The 22,312-nt window shown below is 38.9% G+C and overlaps 1 protein-coding gene across 1 annotated transcript in view; it reads left to right on the forward strand.

Annotated features, from left to right (window-relative positions):
* CA8 (carbonic anhydrase 8) overlaps positions 1–22,312 on the forward strand; it is a 121,168-nt gene that overhangs the window by 61,462 nt on the left and 37,394 nt on the right. The window contains exons 5-7 of the mRNA XM_056109951.1: positions 4,656–4,718; positions 6,895–6,943; positions 8,730–8,842. Of these exons, the coding sequence (XP_055965926.1) occupies positions 4,656–4,718; positions 6,895–6,943; positions 8,730–8,842 (225 nt within the window). The remainder of the gene's footprint in view (positions 1–4,655; positions 4,719–6,894; positions 6,944–8,729; positions 8,843–22,312) is intronic.

Consider the following 22,312-nt stretch of genomic DNA (forward strand, 5'->3'; position numbering starts at 1 on the left):
GCTCAAGAATCAGGGACTCTGTCTCATTTGCCAAGGCATCAAAAATCAGATGGGCTGGACACGTAATGAGGTTTACAGACAACCACTGGACTAGAGCCATTACTGACTGGATTCCACGGGACGTCAAAAGATCGCGTGGACGCCCACCTACAAGATGGTCAGACTTCTTCCTCAAGACCCTGAATGATCGGTTTGAGACTCTGCATATTCCTAGAATGAACAGATGCCACTGGGCTATGCTAGCACGCAACAGGGATGAATGGAGACGTTACTGGCACCGGCTCGAGTAAATCGATGAATAACGGGGGATCAAGTGATCAAGTTAAAAAAGAATAAAAATGATAAAAATAATAATACATAAACTAGTATATCAAAAGAGAAGGAAATAGAATATGTTAGCTTCATGTTTGGAGTTTGTATTCAATATTTGTGAGTGGAGTTAAATATGATAACAATATCTTCAAAGACAGGTTACTGAATATAAAGGTGATGCAAGGGAGTGCTGAGACCCTTGTAATGAGCACAACTATTGCCAGAAATCAGGTTGTTCTTATAGGCCAGGGGAAACAGTATTTACACATTTGTTCTCACTTTCCTAAAGTTCACTGTGAGAAAAAATATCATTTTATGCAGAATCCATGAGAGCAATATGCACGAAGGTAAGAACTTCTGATCAGTAAGGTGAACAAAAGAGAGAAGAGGGGCTGAGTGCACCCATGGGCCGGGCACTTAGTCTAGAGGATGGGTGAGTAGGAAGGGTGAGCTCAACAGCACTGAGCATAGATTTCCCTTTCAAGAAGCTCAGCTTCATAAAGGCAGAGGCCAGAGAGATATAGTTGTAAGGGACTTTCCTTCATGTTTGTTGCCAATTCGTGTTCAAACCCTAGCACTGAATACGGTTCCCTGAGCATGGCCAGGTGTGATCCCTGAGGTCCCTTATCACAATACAGAGCCAGGAATAAGCCATGAGCATAAGTGATTATGACCCATTCAACTCTGTCCCCAAAGGAAAAAGGAAAGAGAGGCATTTGACATAATAGCTAGTGTTGAATACAACAAAGTCTAGTTTGTTTTATTGGAAATGTTGATGTGGAACTGGGTTTTGAATAAACCCAGGAGAGGAATGAGGTAGAGTGGTCCTAGCTGAGATGGGATATCATAGAATTGCACAGGACTATGTATTGGGATTATTTTCTATCCAGGTAAGAGAGCATAGAATTGTAGAAAATTGTTGCACTTAATGGAAAGCAAATGATTTAGAAGGAAAAAGGGATTAAAGAAACCAAAATAGTTCAAAAGATATCATTTGGTGTAGAGGAAATAATAGAGGCAAAGTGACAGTGGCCAGAAAAGTTTGTGATGAGGGAATGGGAGAAAGAAAAGAGAGGCTCAAGCTTGGTGGGTGAGAAGCTCTGGTCAGACAGAGATGGCATTGTGGAGCGCAAGTTTTCAGAGAGAAAACAATTCCAGGCATTCTTTCAGGTTTGTTTGCTGAGGAAGTGGTTGAAAGCCATGGATTAAAGGATAAAAAGGCCACCAACACGGGCGTTGAAGAGTGTTGACAGGGAGTGATGCCTTCAAGCAAGTGACCAGAGGGTCAGTAGTGACAAATAGAGCATGATAACATCACAAGATGATCAGCCAGTCAGAGGAGCATTGATTGCCCGTTCATGTGGTCAGTGACCCCCATCAATGGGCAGCAGCAGGGTGTTGACCCCCGTTTCAGTTCTGTCTCTGATGGAAGCAGCTCAGTGTCCATTGGAAAAGACATCTCAGAGATGAGAGGGCTGCACATAAGCCAAGAGTTGTTGGTGAGAGAGTGATTCTCGAAGATTCAGTCCTCCCATTCCTGAGAATGAGAGAAGATGAAGGGTGACAGGACAGGATCGGGCAGGGCTGAGATTCTAAGAGGAAACTCCCCAGAGGGTATGTGTACGTAAAAGATGGTGATCATCAATGTTAGAAGCTCAGTGAGGGGCCATGAAGCTAGTTCAGAGTTGGGGAGTGTGTGCCTCTCATGTGTGAGGTCCCTAAGTTTAGTCTCTGCTACCATCTGGCTTTTGAGCAATGGTATTTGTAGCCCTTGTCCCTGGGCTGAGCCACAGGGCCAGGTACCACCAGGAGTGGCTCCTCTTCCCCCTTACCAATACCACTAGGGGATGAGACTCCTGTGGGAAAGAAACTCATTGATCTGGTGGATCACGGGAGAATCAGTGCCAGGTAGTGCTGTGACCTGAACTACTGCAGACTTTTCAGGGTTGTGGAATCCAGACTTTCATCTCTATTTGCTTTTTTTGGTGGTTGAATATCTTTATGCAGAAATTTGACAAAAAATGAGAGGAGTGATGAGACAGTAGCTAGAATATGTTGCAGGCTCTCTAAAGCTTTGCTCATCCTGTCCTGTCCTCCTGTTGTTCATCGATTTGCTCAAGCGGGCCCAGTAACATTGTGAGACTTGTTGTTACTGTGTCTGGCATATTGAATACATCACTGGTAGCTTGCTAGGCTTTGCCTTGCAGGCGAGATACTCTTGGTAGCTTGCCGGGCTCTCCGAGAGGGTCAAAGGAATTGAACCCGGTTTGGCCGGGCTGGCTGCACGCAAGGCAAATGCCCTACCGCTGTGCTATCACTCCAGCCCAGCTTTGCTCATAAAGTTAAAAATCTTTATAGATGGAAGCTGCCAGTAATAATAATAGCTACTGTAATATATATGCATATATACAGGTAGATATACATGTATATATATCTACCTTTACATGTATGTACAATAGCTACTTGTCCATCTATGTCCAAACTGATTTTAATGCTGTATGTTCTGAGTAAGAATAATTATAGTAGTTATCAAATTAAGATGCTCAATTTTAAGTTCTTTGCTTGATTTAGTATTGCCTTCAGCTCCTTTAAAACTATTACTTTGGGGCTGGAGAGTATAGCAGGTAGAGTGCTTGCCTTTCGCACAGCCAACCCTGGTTCAATCCTCAGCACTACATATGGCTCTTCAAGCCCCACTTGCTTGATCTCTGGCACAGAACTGGCAGCAAGCCTTAAATATCATTGGAACACCTCGCCCCCCCACCCCCCATGAAAAAACCCTTACAAAACCAAAACAAAGCAATGAATTTATTACTTTTATCTTCCCAGATATATAAATGAGGAAGGTGAAAGACATAGAGGTTAAGTAAACTGGCTCATCGCTCTAAGTCAGGATCAGAGCGCTGGCCCCCAACACAAGTGACCTTGCTCCTGAGTCACTGTGTTGTCTGATTTGCAGCACTGTGATGTTGTGATGTGGCTTGTCAGGAGCTATGGCCTGTCAGGAGAGCCACGACAGGAAAAGAGATCCCAGCGGCAGGCAGATGTGCCGGTGCTGTGTCTTTTTGAAGTCCGCAAGACTGGGACATGCTTGCCTGCAGGATTTAGTGAAGGATGGCTTCTTCCTCAAGGCTGGGCCTTTGTATTCATAAGTAAATATGCTTTAGAGATTTCTTTGAACTGCAGATAATTTTTTTAAAAGACGTATCTCATGAGCAAACACTTGGATTTTAAAATCATGATTGGCCTTGGATTATGAAAGTTTCTTGTCTCTCTTTCCTCTTTGGTGCCCTTTCATCTAGTTTATTTCACAATTTGGAGATGAATAGAATATTGACATAGCTCGTCTATCTGTGCTTTTCTAGGTCCTTCTCCCAAAAATGTGGATGAGGAAAAAAAATAAATGATAACAGTGATAGTGTATCTGAGCTTACAGATGATCTGTTTTACAGTCTTTTATTATTCTGGAGGACATAATCAGTATTGAAACTTGTAGGGAAAGTAGAAATTAGATTATAGCTATAATTTTTAAAGTTAAGATCAAGAATACTTAATAGTAAGTTTTTATAAACTTTATTGTCTCTGCAGCATTAACTACACTAATAATATATAATGACATATATTTTGAAATTGAAAGCCACAAATAGCATATTTTTATTAATTTAAGAACAAAATGTGACTACAGAATTATATTTAGTGGTAAGCAAGAAATGTTACTCTCAAAAATGGAATATACCCACTTTTCCAAGTTAATAAACATTGATTATGATTTTCAAAACTAGATTAAAATTTATAACAATAATCTATAGCTAAGATAAAAATGGAAAGATTGGGCATATGATCATTTTAAATCAGCAATATCCCTGAAATGTTCTTTCTTCCCACAGTATTAGATCATTTATTTGATCTCCATAGCTTAATGAGTGATGCTTATACACAGTAAGATTAATTTAATACTGTTTCTTAAAAACATCCAAGAAAGTCTCTAATATTTTATTACTTTGGAGCTATACCCTACTGTGCGCAGGACTCACTCCTGGCTCTGTGCTCAGGGCTCACTCCTGGAAAAGCCCAGGGGGCCAGTCGTGGTGCTCCAACCTGGGTTGGAGGTGTGCAAAGAAGAATGCCTTATTCCTGTACTCCTGGCCCTTATAGTACTCGATTGTACTACTTCTGTTGTAGCTCTAATTGCCTTCAGAGGATAGTATACTGGTTATTAATAATATTATTCAAGTACTCCCCAGGAAGAGCATTCAAATGGACTGGAATATACTTCTGTAATTTTGAGTAAAATGCTACTATTTAAAATGTCATGGTTATGATCTATGGTTTATGTATTTCAGATAGGAAAGGAACATATAGGCCTGAAAGCTGTGACTGAAATCCTCCAGGATATTCAATATAAGGTAAGTCATTATTTAACAGGAAAGAAAACATTGCTTCTGGAAGAGATTCCCAGACCATCCCCTCAGACTTGATGATTTCCAAAAGGATTAACAGGAAGTGATTATTCCCAGGGTTAAAGTTTATTACAGCAGGGAATGAAGATAAAAATTCAGCACACAGTGGACTGGTGGCTGACCCGAGTTTGATCACCACCAAGTCAATTCGGAATCCTGCCAGGATTGATCCCTAAGTGCGGAGCTAGGAGTAAGCCGTGAGCACTGCTGAGTGTGGTCCAAAATAAAACAGATAATAACAACAACAAATCAGTACACAGGACTGGGGCAACCATGCAAGGGTTAAGACACATACTTTCTTGCATACATGGAATCCCAGTTCAGTGGCCCTGTATGTTCCCTGAGTATACCCAGATGTAACCTTAGAGATCTTTGAGTTCCACCTGGTTGACTCTGGTGGCTCCAAAGTGCCACTAGCATGGCCCTAGGGGTCATGGCACTTTAGGCCTGAGTGACACCCTTGAATTCCTGAGAATTACTCTTGTGCTTCCCTGGAAATTCTTGGAAGGTACCCCCATCTATTTTTTCTTTTTGGGTCACACCCAACGATGCTCAGGGGGTTACTCCTGGCTCTGCACTCAGAAATTACTCCTGGCCGTGCTCAGGGGAACATATGGGATGCTGGGAATTGAATCTGGGTTGGCTGCATGCAAGACAGATGCACTACCTGTTGTGCTATCACTGTGCTGTCACTGTGCTATCACTCCAGCCCCAGGTACCCCCATCTTATGAGACTCACCAGGGAAGCTCACCCTAGCCTTAGTGTCCAGAGATTTTTATTAGGATGAGTTAGGAGGCAGGCCAGGCCTGCATGACCTGAGCCTCTCTGATTTGAACCATGTCCCATCCCTCAGCTCCCCCACCCCCAGAATCCCATAGCAAAGCCAACATTCACCATCAACCACTTTGTCAGGATAAATTCATCTGATCCAGCAGGTATGGGTGGCCTCAGGTCTTAGGGCACACAGAAATACTCTTATCAGGTAAAGCAGACTACTCTATGGTGTGAGGTCATTTCCTAGGCTGCCTGAGGGATAGCTAATCAAAAGGCAATGAGGAAATTTTCCCACTAGGAATAGACTGAGAAATTTTCCTTTATTTCTTCAGTTAATAGAATATGAGTCAGTGTGGAATACAGGAGGATGGTGAGAGGCAAATAAGCTGGATTCTTTCATATGCCATAGAGTCTCTCTAAGTAAAAGGCTGAGAGATTGTGCATGAATGTTGTTTCTTATTTACATAATTAAAGAAGTTTAAGTCCTGTCTGCCTCTAAGTCAGCCTCTAAGTCTGGCATTATTAAAATAGTGGTTGTGGGGGGTGGGTGGAATGATAGTACAGCAGGTAGGGTGCTTGCCTTGCACATGGCCAAACCAGGCTCAATCCCCAACATCCCATATAGTTCCCCCAGCATTATCTGAGTGCAGATCGCTGAGTAACCCCTGAGCATTGCCGTCTATGGCCCCAAATCAAAAATAAATAGTGGCTTTGAATACAAATTATTTAAATAAAAGTACAGTTGTTTTCTATGAAATTTAAGTCTAGTCTGAGCAATGTCTCTACATTTCTGAAAATTAAGTGACTTTGATTGAAGTTATTATTTTTTTTAATTTTTATTTTTGGTCCAACTGACAGACGTCTTCTCTAGAAGCAAAATGTATCCAGTGTAGATCCAGCACATGTTACTAGACTCAGATGAGACAAAACAATCGTTGGATTGTAATTCCAAGAAGGCAAAGGGCTGAAATCAAAGCACAGGAGGAAAGAATTTCCTAGGCTAGGGTTTAGGTGTTTTATACCAGGGCTCTATGATATGCATGGAAAAATAATTGACTTGAGGCAGACAGCCACTATGACAGACAGATGTTAAGTTTCACACCAAGAATTATAGAGAAAACCAAACTACAGTACCAAAGAAAGTAGCCATACACCCAGAGCAGGGATATTTGTTGAAACTGACATCTGTTGGTCCTTCCAGAAGAGAATGAGGCACCCGCAAATCTCTGGGGGTCATGAAGGTTATTCAGAAGAAGCTTCATCCTGGACTTTTAGTGTTAGTGTTTTTTTTATTTAAAAAATTTCAAATATTAGGTTAACATAGGGCATATTGTTTTTGTTTTTCAGGGGAAGTCCAAGACAATTCCCTGCTTTAACCCTAACACGTTGTTACCAGGTGAGTATTCACATTTACCAGAATGTCAAATATATTTTCATTATGCATATGAGTGCCCTTTTTCCTTATAGTATATCTGACTACATATATTATTGGTTTTTACAGTTTCTTTACCTCTTATAATGTCTCCAAAATGTACTGGTTAGAGATGGCTCCGAGCATTGGAGTAAACCTTTGGGAATGATAAGCTTTCCCATTAGGAGTATAAGGATTATCATTTGTAAACATTTCTACCTCTTTCTAGGGGTTGGAGCTTAGTGGCTGAGTGCATACTTTGCAAAATAAGGTATTAAGTTCAATCCTGGGATTAAAAAAGTAACAAAAAAATATAAAGCACAAGCATAATAGTGTAGTCTTGGTGTTTAATCAGCGAAATTCTTATTTATCTCGAGTAAAGTTAAAAGGTCTAATTTATAAACTAACCCTTTGTAATCATACTGTGGTTTACATATATTGCCTAGGGATATCTGGACAGGTAAGAGTTATTGTGCACAAAACAGCCAGAATATTGGGGGCCTATGCCTAGTGCAGTGGATAACACATTTGCCTTGCATGTCAAAACTTGGGTTAGATCCCTGGTGTCCCACATGGAATCCCAAACATTGCCAGCAAGGTGTGATGTCTGATCGCACATAACATTCACAATGTAATTTATAATCAAGACTGTTTTTTTTAAAAAGCAACAAAAAGAAAAAAAAACTTTTGAATTAAGATTTATTTTTCACATTTCTGTGTAAATAATGCTGTTACTTGATGTTTTAAATAAGACCAAATAGCTTGCATTGCATCTTTTGTTTTTTACATTTAATTATTTTACATCAAATCATCTTTCATCATATGTTGGACTTGTACACATTCTATTCAATCATGAATTCCCATAAGGCAAAATGAAAGTTCCATTAGAACAATTGCTTTGCTTCTATCATTTTAAAGACAATCTTAACATTTTGCTGTTGAACAAGTAAGGGATAGGTAGTTAAAATAAGGTACTTTAAACCATAGACTTAGAGGACCAGAGAAACAGTACAGTGGGCAGGGAGCTTGCCTTGTATGCTGCTGACCTGGGGTTGATCTCTGGTGCCATCTGTGTTCCCCTGAGCACTTCCAGGAGAGATCCCTGAGCACAAAACCAAGAGTAAGCTCTGAGCACTGCAATATGTGGCCTAAATAAATAAATAAAAACACAGACTTTGAATTCAAACTTTTTTGGGTTCGAATTCTGGCTCTCCCAGTAATTTAGCTGAGTAATCTTGAGCAAATTTTACAACCTCTGTGATTTTATTATACTCATCTGAAAAAAGGGACTAATAAGGACATATAACACTAGTTTCTTATAGACACTGTAGGAGTTCATGCAACATACTTAGAAAGTCAGTTAAATATTTCAAAAAAAACAAAAGTCTAAGCTTATGTTTCTTTTTAAGTGACTGTCTTGATTTGCCTATAATATATATATATATATATATATGGTGAACCACCATTAGAAATCACAATAAATAATAGAGTTTACTTTATTTTTATTGATTAATTTTGTGGTTTCTAGTTTAAGAAAACATATGGTCAATGTTACTGAATACTCATTAATTATATATGGAATTGATCATTTTTTGGTATATACTGAATTAAAAAATATTAAAAACAAGCAATGCATACATGAGGTTCTTACTTTAAAATAACATCATCTAAGCTATTGCTTGAAATCTGTAATTTTGAAGATCCTCATTGGAGGGTTCAAATTATTGTTAATTAACTTGCATTTTTGTGGCTTGTCCCTGTGGTTGCACAGATCCTCTGCTGCGGGACTACTGGGTCTATGAAGGCTCTCTAACTATTCCGCCATGCAGTGAAGGTGTTACCTGGATATTATTCCGATACCCTTTAACCATATCCCAGCTACAGGTGAGTGCAGTGCTTTAAATCTTCCGACATGCAGTTCAGAGTTAAAGGTTACATATTGTTTCTGTGAAAGGGAAATGTCTATTTTATGTTTTAGCTCCCTTCAGTTCAGTCACATCTTTTTAGATGAAAGTTAAATGTCTTGAACCACTGAAAGCAATTGAAAGGTCAAGGATAAAAAAAACACCAGCCATCATTTATGATGTGCATTTTCAAAACTAGTTTTTTATAGAGTAAATAGAGCTATAAAACTAGTTTTTAAAATAGTTTTTTTTTTTTATCAGTGTAGCGTTTGTTTTTTTAATGTGGGTATCATTAGGCATCGGTTGTTGAGAGGTTTTGGAAGTAAATTGAGAACACTGGTTATTACTGTAAATTACACACAGGCTTTCTAATAATTTCTTGTGCTTTCACAGAAATATTCTGATAGAGAGGGGTGAGGATGCTAGGAAGAATGCCCTAGAAACGTCTTGAATATTCTTTAGCCCCTCTCTTGATCATTTCCTTCCTGCCCCGGATTGTGCCTAGGTGCTCCAGTCACTAATGCAATGTGTGGGAGCACTAATGTGGATTGTATACTATTTAACACCATTATTATGTGTTTAAACAATTATTTTTCTATCATAAAAATGCTTTTAATGTCATTTTCCTTCAGCAGTATATATTAAAAGGTATTTAGATGCAATATTTGTCTTATGATGAGCCTCGAGAATATTTTTAAATAAAAAAATTTCTTTTTACCAATATTTAGTATATTACTTATCATTCTAAAAGAAGTTTGAGCTTACTAATTAACCAGTGAAGTCTTTTGTTTGTCTTTGTCTTGCTGATCACAGCACCCAAAAGGAGAGAGAGAACAAAAGGGAATGCCCTGCCACAGTGGCAGGGGGGGATGGGGGGGAGGGATATTATCCTGGTGGTGGAAAATGGGCACTGGTGGAGGGATGGGTATTTGATCGTGGAATGACCGAGATCCAAGCACAAAAATTTGTAAATCTACAACTGTACTTCATGGTGTTTCACTAATAAAAAAAAAAATAACTCTGGTACATCTACACAATGGAATAAAAAAAATAAAAATAAAATAAAATCTTCCCATTTAAACTTTATTTTACTTAAAAGTTTTTAAATTTAAGCACCATGAGATACATTTGTATAGCTTTTATGATTGAGTTTCAGTCATACAATGATTGAACACCCATCCCTCCATCAGTGTAGTTTTCCCATCACCGATGTCCCCAGTATCCTTCCCCCCACCCCCACTCCATCCCACCCCCTGCCTCTATGGTGGCAGGCAGTTCCCTTCTTACTCTCTCTCTACTTTGGGGCATTATGGTTTACAATACAGATACTGAGAGGACATTATGTTTGGTCCTTTGTCTATTTTCAACACATATCTCCTATCCCCTGTGGTCCCTCCAGCCAACATTGACTCAGTGGTCCCTTCTCTGTCTCAGCTGCCTTCTTCCCCAACTCATGAAGCAGGCTTCCAACCAATCTTCCTGGCCCTTGTCTCTAACTGTCCTTGGGTGTTAGTCTCATACTATGTTATTATATATTCCACAAATGAGTGCAGTCATTCTATGTCTGTTCCTCTCTTTTTTCTTTTTTTTAAAATTGTGTTTTGCTATGTTTTCTTTTAATTTTTAAATTTTTATTTATTTTTTTTAATTAATGAAGCACCATGAGGTACAGCTGTAGACTTACAAACTTTCGTGCTCATTCTCCACCACCAATGATCCCATTAGCCCTCCCACCCCTCACCCCATACCCCCCAGCTCACCCCTCCTCTATGGCAGGGCATTCCCTTTTGCTCACTATTTCCTTTACGGTGTTATAGTTTGCAATAGAGGTATTAAGTGGCCGTTGTGTTTGTTTTGTAGACTACTTTCAGCACACATCTCGCATCCCGAGCGAGTCCTCCAAACATCCTTTACTTGGTGTTCCCCTCTCTATCTGAGCTGCCTTTCCCCGCAGCGTGTGCTGTTGGCTTCCAAGTCGTGGAGCAGACCTCCTGGTACTTATCTCAACTATTCTTGGGTGTTCGACTCCCATTCTGTTACTTTATAGTTCCCAGATTAGTGCAGTCTTTCTATGTCTGTCCCTCTCTTTCTGGCTGATTTCACTTAGCATGATATTTTCCATGTTAGAACCACTTGTATGTAAATTTCATGACTTAATATTTTCTAACAGCTGCATAGTATTCCATTGTGTAGATGTACCAAAGTTTCTTTAACCAGTCATCTGTTCTCAGGCACTCGAGGCTATTGTGAATAGTGCAGCAATGAACATAGAAGTGCAGATGACTGTACTTTTTTGCCTCTCTGGGATATACTCCCAGGAGTAGTATTGCTGGGTCAAATGGGAGCTCAATTTCTAATTTTTTGAGAATCATCCATACTGTTTTCCAAAAGGGCTGAACCAGTTGGCATTCCCACCAGCAGTGAAGGAGGGTCCCTTTCTCACTACATCCACGCCAACACTCGTTGCTTTTGTTCTTTTGGATGTTCTTCTCTTTGTGACTCATTTCATTTGGCATAATAGTCTCCCACGGTCATCTACCTATATGCAAATTTCATGACTTCATTTTTTTCCTAACAGCTGCATAGTATTCCAATGTATAGATGTACCAAACTTATCTGTTCTCGGGCACTTGGGTTGTTTCCAGATTCTGGATATTCTGAACAGTGCTGCAATGAACATACAAGTGCAGATGTCATTTCTACTGTTTTTTTGAACCTTAAGGGTATATTCCCAGAAGTGGTCTTGCAGGGTCATATGGAAGCTCAATTTCTAGTATTTTTGAGGAATGCCCATATTGTTTTCCAAATAGGCTGGACCCGTTGGCATACACCAACAGTGAATGAGAGTTCATTTCTTCCCACATCCATGTCAGCGCTGGTTGTTCTTGTTCTTTTTGATATGTGCCAGTCTGTGTAGTGTGAAGTGATATCTCATTGTTATTCTGATTTGCATCTCCCTGATGATTAGCAACGTGGAGCATTTTTTCATGTGCTATTCGCCCATTTGTATTTTCTTTTTTGGAAGCTTCTGTTCATTTCCTTTCCCCATTTTTTGATGAGGCTGAGTTTTTTTCCACATAAAGTTCTACCAGTGTCTTATATATTTTGGATATTAACCTCTTATCTGGTAGGTATTAGGTAATATTTTTTCCCATTCCATGGTCTGTGTATTTTGATCACTGTTTGTTTTGAGGAGCAGAAGCTTCTTGGTTTAATGTAGCCCATTTATTTATTTATTTATTTTTATTGAACCACTGTGAGATGGTTGCAAAGATCTTATGTTTGAGATTCAGCCATACAATGATCAAACACCCATCCCTACACCAGTACAAACTTTCCACCACCAATGTCCCCATTATCCCCCTCATCCCCCCCAGTCCTCACCCTGCCTCTATGGGAGACAATTGCTCAGATACTCTCTCTCTCAATTTTGGGGACTATGTTTTGATGAAATTTTCCCATCACCATTCAAGCCTGCCTTCCAGGGGCAGATGCTAGATCATTTATTTTCTATTGCTCATTTTGCATATCATTTCCCATATCTGAAATTCTAAAATTATAAATGGTTGGGTTCCAGAAACATCTCTGAAGGGAGCTATTCCATTTTGGCATTCAATTGGGAACTTCTGGGCCCGGGCTGTTGGTGCACCAAGATGGCACCTGGGGGTGGGTTATGGGCATGACTTCTGGCATCAGGAGCAGACAGGAAGCTGGGCTGAGGCTGTCCGGTTCCACTGCCACCATGCAGTTGGGAGATTTAGTCCTGAAACCCACATTCTGGAGCTTCATTTATCTAAGCTCATGGTTCATTTATGTTCTTTTCTGCTTGCTTGCTTAGTGATGTTTTATCCTTGAAGATACCTTTAATTTCAGTGTCATGGAGAGTTCTGTCAACACTTTCCTCCATGTACCTTATGGATTCAGGTCTGATATTGAGTTCTGTAATTCATATTGACCTAACTTTTTTTTGCTTGGCATTAGAAAGAGGTCCGAGTTGATTTTTTTTTTTTTTGCATGTAGCTCTCCAGTTTCCCCAGCACCACTTGTTGAAGAAAATTTCCTTTCTCCACTTCACCTTTATTGTTCCTTTATCAAAGATTAAGTGATCATATATTTTAGAGTCTGTGTCAGGATCTTCAACTCTAGTCCATTATTCTATGAATCTGTTTCTATTTCACTACCATGATGTTTTAATTACTACTGCTTTGTACTACAGTTTTAAGTTGGGGAAGGTGATGCCACCCATCTTCTTTTCCCAAGGTTTGCTTTTGCTGTTTGTGGGGATTCAATGTTCCATATGAATTTCAGGAGTGTTTTGTCTATTTCTTTGAAAAATATCATGTGTATCTTTGTAGAGACCACATTGAATCTGTTTAATGCTTTTGGGAATATTGCCATTTTGACAATGTTAATCCTCCCAATCCATGAGCAGGGGATATGTCTCCATTTCCTTGTGTCCTCTTTTTTTTCCTGAAGTAGTGTTTTGTCGTTTTCTTTGTACAGGTCTTTTGCCTCTTTAGTTAAGCTGATTCTGAGGTACTTGATTTTCTGAGGCACTATTGTGGATGAATTGCTTTTTAATTTTTCTTTCCACTCTTTCATTATTTGTATATAGGGAAGCCATTGATTTTGGGGTATTGATTTTGTAACCTGTCACTTTTCTATACAAACCTATTGTTTTTAAAAGCTTTTCTGTAGAATCTTTAGTGTTTTGTCATCTGCAATAGTGATAGCTTGATCGCTTCCTTTTCTATCTGGATGAGCTTGATATCTTTTTCTTGCCTAACTGCTATGACAAGTACTTCCACTATGTTGAATGAAAGTGGCGACAGTGGGCAAACTTGTTTGTTCCCAGTTAGCAGGAAGGCTTTTAGTTTTTCCTCATTGAGAATAATGCTTGCTGTGGGCTTGTGATAGATGGCTTTAACTATCTGAGAAAAGCCCCTTCAATTCCCATTTTGTTGAGAGGTTTATTTATTTATTTATTTTTAATCATTAATGGGTACTGGAGCTTGTCAAATGATTTCTCTGAATCTATTGATATGATAATATGATTTTTATCTTTTCTCTTATTGATGTCTTGTATTGTGTTAATTGACTTGCAAGTGTCAAATGATTCTTTCATCCCCGGGATGAATCCTTCTTGGCCATGGTGTATGATTTTTCTGATGAGTCATTGGATTCTGTTTGCTAGGATTTTGTTTAGGAATTTTGCATCTGTGTTCATAAGGGATATTCGTCTATAATTTTGTTTCTTGGTGTCTCTGTCTGCCTTTGGTATCAGGAGGATATTTGCCTCATAGAAACTGTTTGGAAGTATTTCTGATTCTTCAATTTCCTGGAAAAGTTTGAAAGGGATTGGAAGTAGATCCTCTTTAAAGGTTTAGAAGAATTCACTAGTGAATTGATATGGGCCAGGGCTTCTGTTTTTCAGGAGACTTTTGATTACTATTTCAATTTTATTGATGGTGATAGGTCTGTTTAAGTATTCCAGATCCTCCAGGTCCAGCCTTGAGAGGCTGTAGAAATCCAGGAATTTATCCATTTCTTTAATGTTTTCTTGTTTTGTGGCATAAAGTTTCTCAAAGTGACCTCTGATTATGCTTTTAATCTTTGGTTTTTGTTGTGATGTCCCCCTTTTCATTTTTGATTCTGTTTATTAGGGTTCTCTCATTCTTTGTGGGTCTTGCTAGTGGTATAGCTGTCTTGTTTATTTTCTCAAAGAACCAGCTCTTGGTTTCATTGATTGTTTGATTGTTTTTTGAAATCCATGTTATTAATTTCTGCTCAGAGTTTTATTATTTCCTTCCTCCTTTCTGGTTTAGGTTGCTTTTGTTGATCACTTTCTAAGATATTAAGCTGTGTGTAAATTATTTATGTATGCTTTTTCTTCCTTACTAATGAATGCTTACAGAGCTATAAACTTTTCTCTTAACACTGCTTTTGCTGCAGCCCACAAATTATGGTAGCTCATGTCTTTATTCTCATTTGTTTCCAGAAATCTTTCGATTTCCTCTTTGACTTCCTCTCTAAGCCACTGCCTGTTGAGTAGTGAGTTGTTTAATTTTCATGTATTTGATTTGATTCTCCATTTCTTGGTCTAATTCACTTCTATTTTCAGTGCCTCATGGTCTGAAAAGATAGTTGATACAATTTCTATCCTCTTAATTTTATTGAGGTACATTTTGTGGCCCAGCATGTGGTCTATCTTGGAGAATGTCCCATGTGCACTGGAGAAGAATGTGCATTCAGCTTTTTGAGGATGAAAAGAAACACACACACACACTCACTCACACACACACACACACACACACACACACTAATCCTTTCTCTTCCATTTTTTTCTCTCAAAGTATTTTCATGCTAAGTTTTAGTCTGGTTGATCTATTGAGAGGTGACAAAGCAGTGTTAAAATCTCCTACTATTATTGTGTTGCTATCAATGATCTTCTTCAAGTCCATTAGCAGTTGTTTTAAGCATTTTGTTATTCCTTCATTAGGTGAATATACATTTAGGAGTGTGAGTTCTTCTTGGTGTAAGGATCCTTCGATAATTAAGGAATGACCTTTACTGTCTCATAACTTTCTTCAGTCTGAAGTCTATGCAGTCTGATACTACAGTGGCCACCCCGGCTTTTTTGAGGGATTTGTTTGTTTGGAGAATTGTTTTCCAACCATTGACTTTGAGCCTGTGTTTGCTTTGATTGTTCAGATGTGTTTCTTGTAGGCAGAAGAATATTGGGTTCAATTTTCTAGTCCATTCTGTCCTTTTGTGCCTCCTGTTGATGCATTTAGTCCATTGACATCGAGAAAGATTATTATGAGGGGAATTTATACTGTCTTTATTTAGGAGTTTTGGTGTAATGTGGAACTTGTTTTAAAATAAAGTAGTGCATTTAGTTCTTACAACATTGTTTTGTTTCTATGAAGTGTCTGAGTTCTTTATCTGTGAAGCTGTGTGTTGTTCCTTCATATATGAATGAGAGTCTGGCTGGGAAAAGTATTCTTGGTGAGGTGTTTATTTAGTTTTTTTCACTATATTCTACCTCTGTCTTTGGGCCCTGAGGGTTTTATCAGATAAATCTGCTGTAAATCTTAAGGATTCTCTTTTGTAAACTATTTCCTTCTTTGATCTTGCTGCATTCAGTATTCTCTCTCCATCTACAGTATTTGTCATTCTGATTAGGATGTGTTGTGGAGTGTTTCTATTTAAATTTCTTTTAGCTGGTACTCCTTGTGCCTCATGGATATGGGTAATGTCCCCATCAGCTCTGGGAACTTCTCAGCAATGATGGCTTTGACCGTTTGTTTCTTCATCCAGGTTTTTTTCCTGCTCCTTTGGTACCACAGTGATTATTATGTTTTTCTTGGATTCATCCAAATGTTCTCTTTTGATATGTTGATTTAACTTGAGCCTCTTTTCTATCTTCTTCTGTTGTCTGGAGATTCTCTGAACCTCATCTTGGAGTTCACTGATTCTGTTTTCAGTAGCTGTTTCTCTGCTGCTTTGTCCTTCCACTGAGTTTTCATTTCATCTACCAGGTTTTTCAGACCTGTCACTTCTGTTTGTAATTTTGTTTGCATTGTCCTCATTTCTGCACTCATATCCTCTTGTATTTTATTGGCAGTGTGTTCCATTGTTTCTTTTAGCTCCTTGTGCATCCTTAATAGCTCCATTCTAAATTCCTTGTCATAGAGATTAAGTCGTTTATTATTACTGGCTGGGTCACCTGGGCTAACTTCGTCACTCATTAAGCCTGATGGGTTTCTACATTGCTTTACCATTGTAATAGATGCAGTTTGGATTTTCATGCTCACTATTACTTTTGTGTTTTTGGTGTGATGCTAATTGAGGTAGGGGCTAATAAATTATTGGCATAATGTGGTTTTGGTGATAAGGCTCCATATAAGAGGCTAATATGTGGTTATTATGGGATATGGAGGAAGACATTAACTCTCAGAGGCCACTTCCACTGGGCCTCTGACCTGTAATTGGAGGCATTAGGCCCTCCAATACCTCCAGCTTGAACCCGGAATTGGGGCTGTCTCCTGCCTGGGGCCCGCTGGTCCCATGTAGCTCTGTCCTTGGCTTCCACCCCCTGCCTACCTCAAAATTTATTTTACTTTTTATATAAAATTTTTATTTATGTGTAAATTGGTTTACAGTACTGTAAGATTTTGGAGGTGCAGCTTCATTTTGTTGTATTTGTATAAATCCTACTGAACCTGACAGAATTTCCAGGTCCATCCATTGTCAAAAATGACTTCTGTGCTGTTTCTTCCACTTCCTTTCTACTTTTCACTTGATAACTGCTGTTTCTTTTCTGTTCTTTTTCTTTTTGTTTTGTTTTTGGAATCCAAGAGTTATTTTTATTCTATATGGCCAGTTTTACTTCAGTTACTTATATTTTAAATCTAAGTGAAACCGTCAGATAATTATCTTTTACTTCTTGATTTCTTTTCTCATAGTCACCTCAAGTTTCTGCATGTTGTCTTGAAAGGTACAGCTACATTTTTTTTAAATAGCTGAAGAGTATTCAGTGATTTTTATATACCACAACTTCTAATGCCATTATAGCAGGTTGTGCCTTTTACAGTCTTTTCAGTTTTAAATATCTCATTACATATAAACCTTTTACTATGAGTCCATGTTCCCCCCTCTCCCACCCACGAGTTACTGTGATTATCAATAATGATAATTCACACAAATGTCGTACCAACCCTGTACCCACAACAGAGCGCCCACTTCCTTTTACCAGTGTCCCAATGGTCACGCTCAACTCTCAGACTCAGTTCTTGGGACTCCTGCTTTGTTGCTCCTTTACTGTGTATCTTTAAACCCTATAGATGAGAGTTTATTCTGTGTCTTTCCCTTTACTTATTACTGACTTTACTCAGCATGATACCTTCTAGTTTCATCCACGTAGCAGAAAATTGCACTATTTCATCCTTTTTTTTATTACTTCATGGTTTTCCACTGTGTATATTATACCATAACTTCTTGATGCCTTCATCTGTTGCTGGGCATTTGGATTGTTTCCATATCTTGAATATTATAATAAGTGCTGCAATGAGCAAAGGTTTGTATTTATCCTTTTGAATTAATGTTTTTGTGTTTTGAGGTGGATGCCAAGAAGTGGTATTGCTGAGTCATATGAGAGCTCTATTTATTTATTTATTTATTTATTTCTTGGATTTTTGTTCATACCCGGTGATGTTCCGAGGTTGCTTCTGTATCTGCACTCATGAATTACTCCTGGTGGTGCTCGGGGGACCATATGGAATGCTGGGGATCGTATCTGGGTCGCCTGCATGCAAGGCAAATGCCCTACCCACTGTACTACCATTCTGGCATTCTATTATTTTTTATAGAAATTTCTGTATTGCTTTACATAGTGGTTGAACCAAGGTAACATCCTGAACAGTGAATGAAAATTCCTTTCTCACCACAACACAGCCAACATTGGTTATTTCTAGACTTCTTGATAATATACCATTCTCACTGGTATGAGATATCTCAGTGTTGTTTTGATTTGCATTTTCTTAATAATAAGTGATGATGAGCACTTTTTCATATGTCTACTAGCTATACATATCTCCTTTAGGGAAAGTGTCTGCTCATTTTCTTCCTCCATTTTTATATGGAATTATTTATTGGATTTTTTTTGTTGAGCTTTGTGAATGCTTTATAAATCTTGGATATTAGTCCTTTATTTAACCTAGGATTATATAATAACTAGGACTATAAGACAATACTGAGCTTTGTGTGCAAATATTGTTTTACAGTTTATTCTCATTTCCTTTCTTCTAATTAATATTAAAAGTTTCATATTTGCTCGAGCGGGCCCAGTAACGTCTCCATTGGAGACTTTGTTGTTACTGTGTCTGGCATATCGAATACTCTCGGTAGCTTGCCAGGCTCTCCGAGAGGGGCGGAGGAATCGAACTTGGGTTGGCCATGTTGGCCGCTTGTAAGGCGAACACCCTACCACTGTGCTATCGATTTCTCCATCTTTTAGTTATTTTATAAAATTTGATCACAGTATTTTATGACCTTTGCAATTTTAATATCACAAATAAGAATTTCTCTTATTCATTCATCTCTGTATTCTTACAAGAAACTTTTATTCATTAACTTATATGTCCTTACTGAATTTTAACTGTATACAGAGGAAACAAAAAATATAGTTTCAATACTCAAAAGTTAGAGTTGGGGAGGTAGAAAATTACATAGACCTAAGAAAGGCATGTCTGAAACTGTAAGAAAGAAACCTGGTCTTTGAGGTTCAGGGAGTTATTTTTGAAAAATAATCGGAGAAAGAAGAAGCATGATAATCTCAAAACTGATGCTATGTGGAGAGGTTGGGGCCACAGTGATATGTCTAAGAACTGGAACATCCACTTTGTATTTACAAGGCCCTGTGTTTGATCTCTGGAACCGTTCCCCTAAGCACCATTAGTTGTGGCTTTGATGGCCCTAGGGCACCACTGGGTTGGAGAAACATGGCATTGCCATGCCTGATCACTGCTGAGTCCAATATAGCTGATAGTGAGCCCTTAAACTGTGCTATTGAGAGCACACCTCTGCCCCCCGAAAGTGGTGCATAACTAAGATGTTGTTCTGTCTTTAAGGAGTTCACCATCTATGGGGAAGGCAAGGAGGTTCAGATAGTAAAAGCAGTAACATTATGTACACAGTGCCATAATGTGAAATATACATGGTCTTGTGGCATCATATAGGAAAAGCACCTGGATAAGATTTAGCCATCTGGTAGATTTTCTCCAAACCACATAAAAGATATGACATGGGTGTTTAGTATCAGCAGAGACACAAAGACAAGAAAACACTTTGTGCCTTTGGGAATACATAGTATTTGTGTAAAAAACCTGATATTTTAGAAATGGTTTGGGTTAGGAGCGTTAACACAGACTTTATCATTGGAACTTGATGTATGCTGAGGTGAAGTGTACTTTCTTCTGAAAATAATAACTTCCAGTGAATAACTGGAATGTTGTGTCAAAGAAAGAGACATGACCAAAACATTATGAAGATGTAGATATGAGTTTAGATTATGGTAGTGGTGTGCAAAAAAGGGAACATGTTTAGAAGTAATAAAGAAATATACTCAGTAAAATTCGGTGATCGATGATGCCCTGTAATTATAGGGAGAAAGGACTCATCTTTAATCCTTGGATTTTGACTCAAATGACAGGTAAATATAAGATGCTGCTTTTCAACATACCAGGGAATAAAAAAGGAAGAAAAGACTTTATGGAGACTACTGTCATTTTTATGGTGTTAAACAATGAGAGTTTGAGATGCCTTTGAAAGGTAAACATATCCAAAACAGGGTAGAATATCTAGGTGTGTTGATTGAGGCCACAATGGGAAAGGAAAGAAGAGGTGCACAGAATTGGGACACTGCAGTTGATAGGGGTTTGCATTGGAGGAGTAGTCCCCAAAGTACGGTTTAAGAACTAGGAAAGGTCAGGTTGACGTGATGTCTGGAGGTCAAAGGAGGTGTGAGCTCTACAGGGACCTGATTCCCAACTCTGAGTGGTTTCCTGTGCATGGCTGGTAGTGATCCCCCAGCTTAAAGCCTGAGTAGCCCCAGAATACCACTGAATAAGGCCCCCAAGCCCCCTGTCTCCCCACCTCCAGAGCAGAGGTATTCTGCATACACCTAGTTAAGATCAGAAAAGTAATTTTTCTGAGTAAAAAAATATCTATTCATGCCTTGGTGGCTTGTTAAAGAACATCTTTCTTCTCTCACTGTGGGTGTGTGGAAATACTATCCAATTGACTGTGCAGAGGAACCAGAATACCCAAAAGTACCAAATGTGATTGTCTGTTCATGTTACATAAACTGATTTTTTTTACATTACAAGTAGCAGCAGTTTTAAAGTTTTCTTTAGAAAAATAATTTAAAATTCAGTACATTTATTGTTTCCTGTCTAATACATGGGCTGCAGTAACTTCCTTCCTGAGTAAAGAGATGTGAGAATTGAACAGAGTGTTGAGGGATGAAGAATCTTTCTGAAATTGATAGTCTTGTAGATTCCCTGGGAAACAGCCCTTGTGGATTTTCTTTGCTTGCTTGCTTTTTTTTTTGAGGGGGGTGTGGTGCACACCCAGCTGTACTTAGGGCTTACTCCTAGATCTGTGCTCAGAGATCACTTCTGGAGGTTTTGGGAATATAGGGGGTTCTGGGGATTGAACTTAGGTTGACTGTGTGCGAGGCAAGCACCTTACCCACTGTACTGTCTCTCCTGATCCCCTTATGTGTTTTTATTTTGTTTCCCAGCCAGTTTCATGTAGTCACCCTGTCTCAGCTCTAAGAAGGACAGGAAAGTATTAGCCAGGGATTGAACCATAAGGAGATGTCTCAAGCTTGCAGATTAAGTTGAAGCCACAGAGGGTCTAGAATCACATTTGTGTAGGAGTACTTTAGTTTGGGGGAATATTAAAATATGAATCAAATATTTAGGTAAAATTTTTTCACCATCACAATAAATGTGTATGTATTGAAAACACGATATTATTATTCTTTATTAACCACATTGAAAAATATTCCACTTAGTTCCAATTAGAATTCCATAAATAATCCCCTGCTACTGCTGGCTGTGACCCTGGTCACCCACAGTTCTCCGGGGTCTGAACAGCGTGGCATTGCTTGGCCGGGGCCTTGCATTGAGCTTTCTGGCTCATACTGCTGGGACAAGTATTGCCTGAGAGTGTTCCTTGAGGAACCCCAGATACTTGTCCCCACAAGAATTCTTTGATAGCTGTTACTGATTGGATTCCACGGGATGTCAAGAGACCGCGTGGCCGCCCACCTACCAGATGGTCAGACTTCTTCGTCAAGATCATGAACGATCGGTTTGAGGCCCTTCATGTTCCCGGAGCGAACAGATGCCATTGGGCTACACTAGCACGCGACAGGGACAAATGGAGATGTTACTGGCGCCCGCTCGAGCAAATCGACGACTAACGGGAAGTTAAGTGATTAAGTGATTATTACCAGTTGCCCAGAGACAAATCATAGTGGCTTTGAAAATCATTGGCTTCAAAGAGAACCTGACTTTGTCTCTTCCCCTTGAGTAGGGACAAGTGAGAAAGTTTGATTTACTAAGTCATACTCTTTGATTATCGGGAAATCAAGCTGTATTTTTATAAAGGGGAAGCAAAACCAAAGAAATGTATACAGGAAGGAATAATCTTCATGACACTTGAAATAAATAACTTTCTAGTTAGCCACTAACCTTAGCCCTTCACAAAAAAATCGATTTAGGTGCTATAAACACATAGTTTTATTTTAACATTTGGGTAGAGGGCAGTGATGCTAAAATGTACACACATATCATGCCTACATGTATGTATATTAAATGTAATTTGAGTCATCTAGGGGGAAAAAGTAAACATAAAGAGTCTGTCCTTGACTTGAATATTT

This window comes from Sorex fumeus, unplaced genomic scaffold, assembly GCF_029834395.1.
Source record: "Sorex fumeus unplaced genomic scaffold, SorFum_2.1 ptg000002l, whole genome shotgun sequence".
Classification (NCBI taxonomy): domain Eukaryota; kingdom Metazoa; phylum Chordata; class Mammalia; order Eulipotyphla; family Soricidae; genus Sorex; species Sorex fumeus.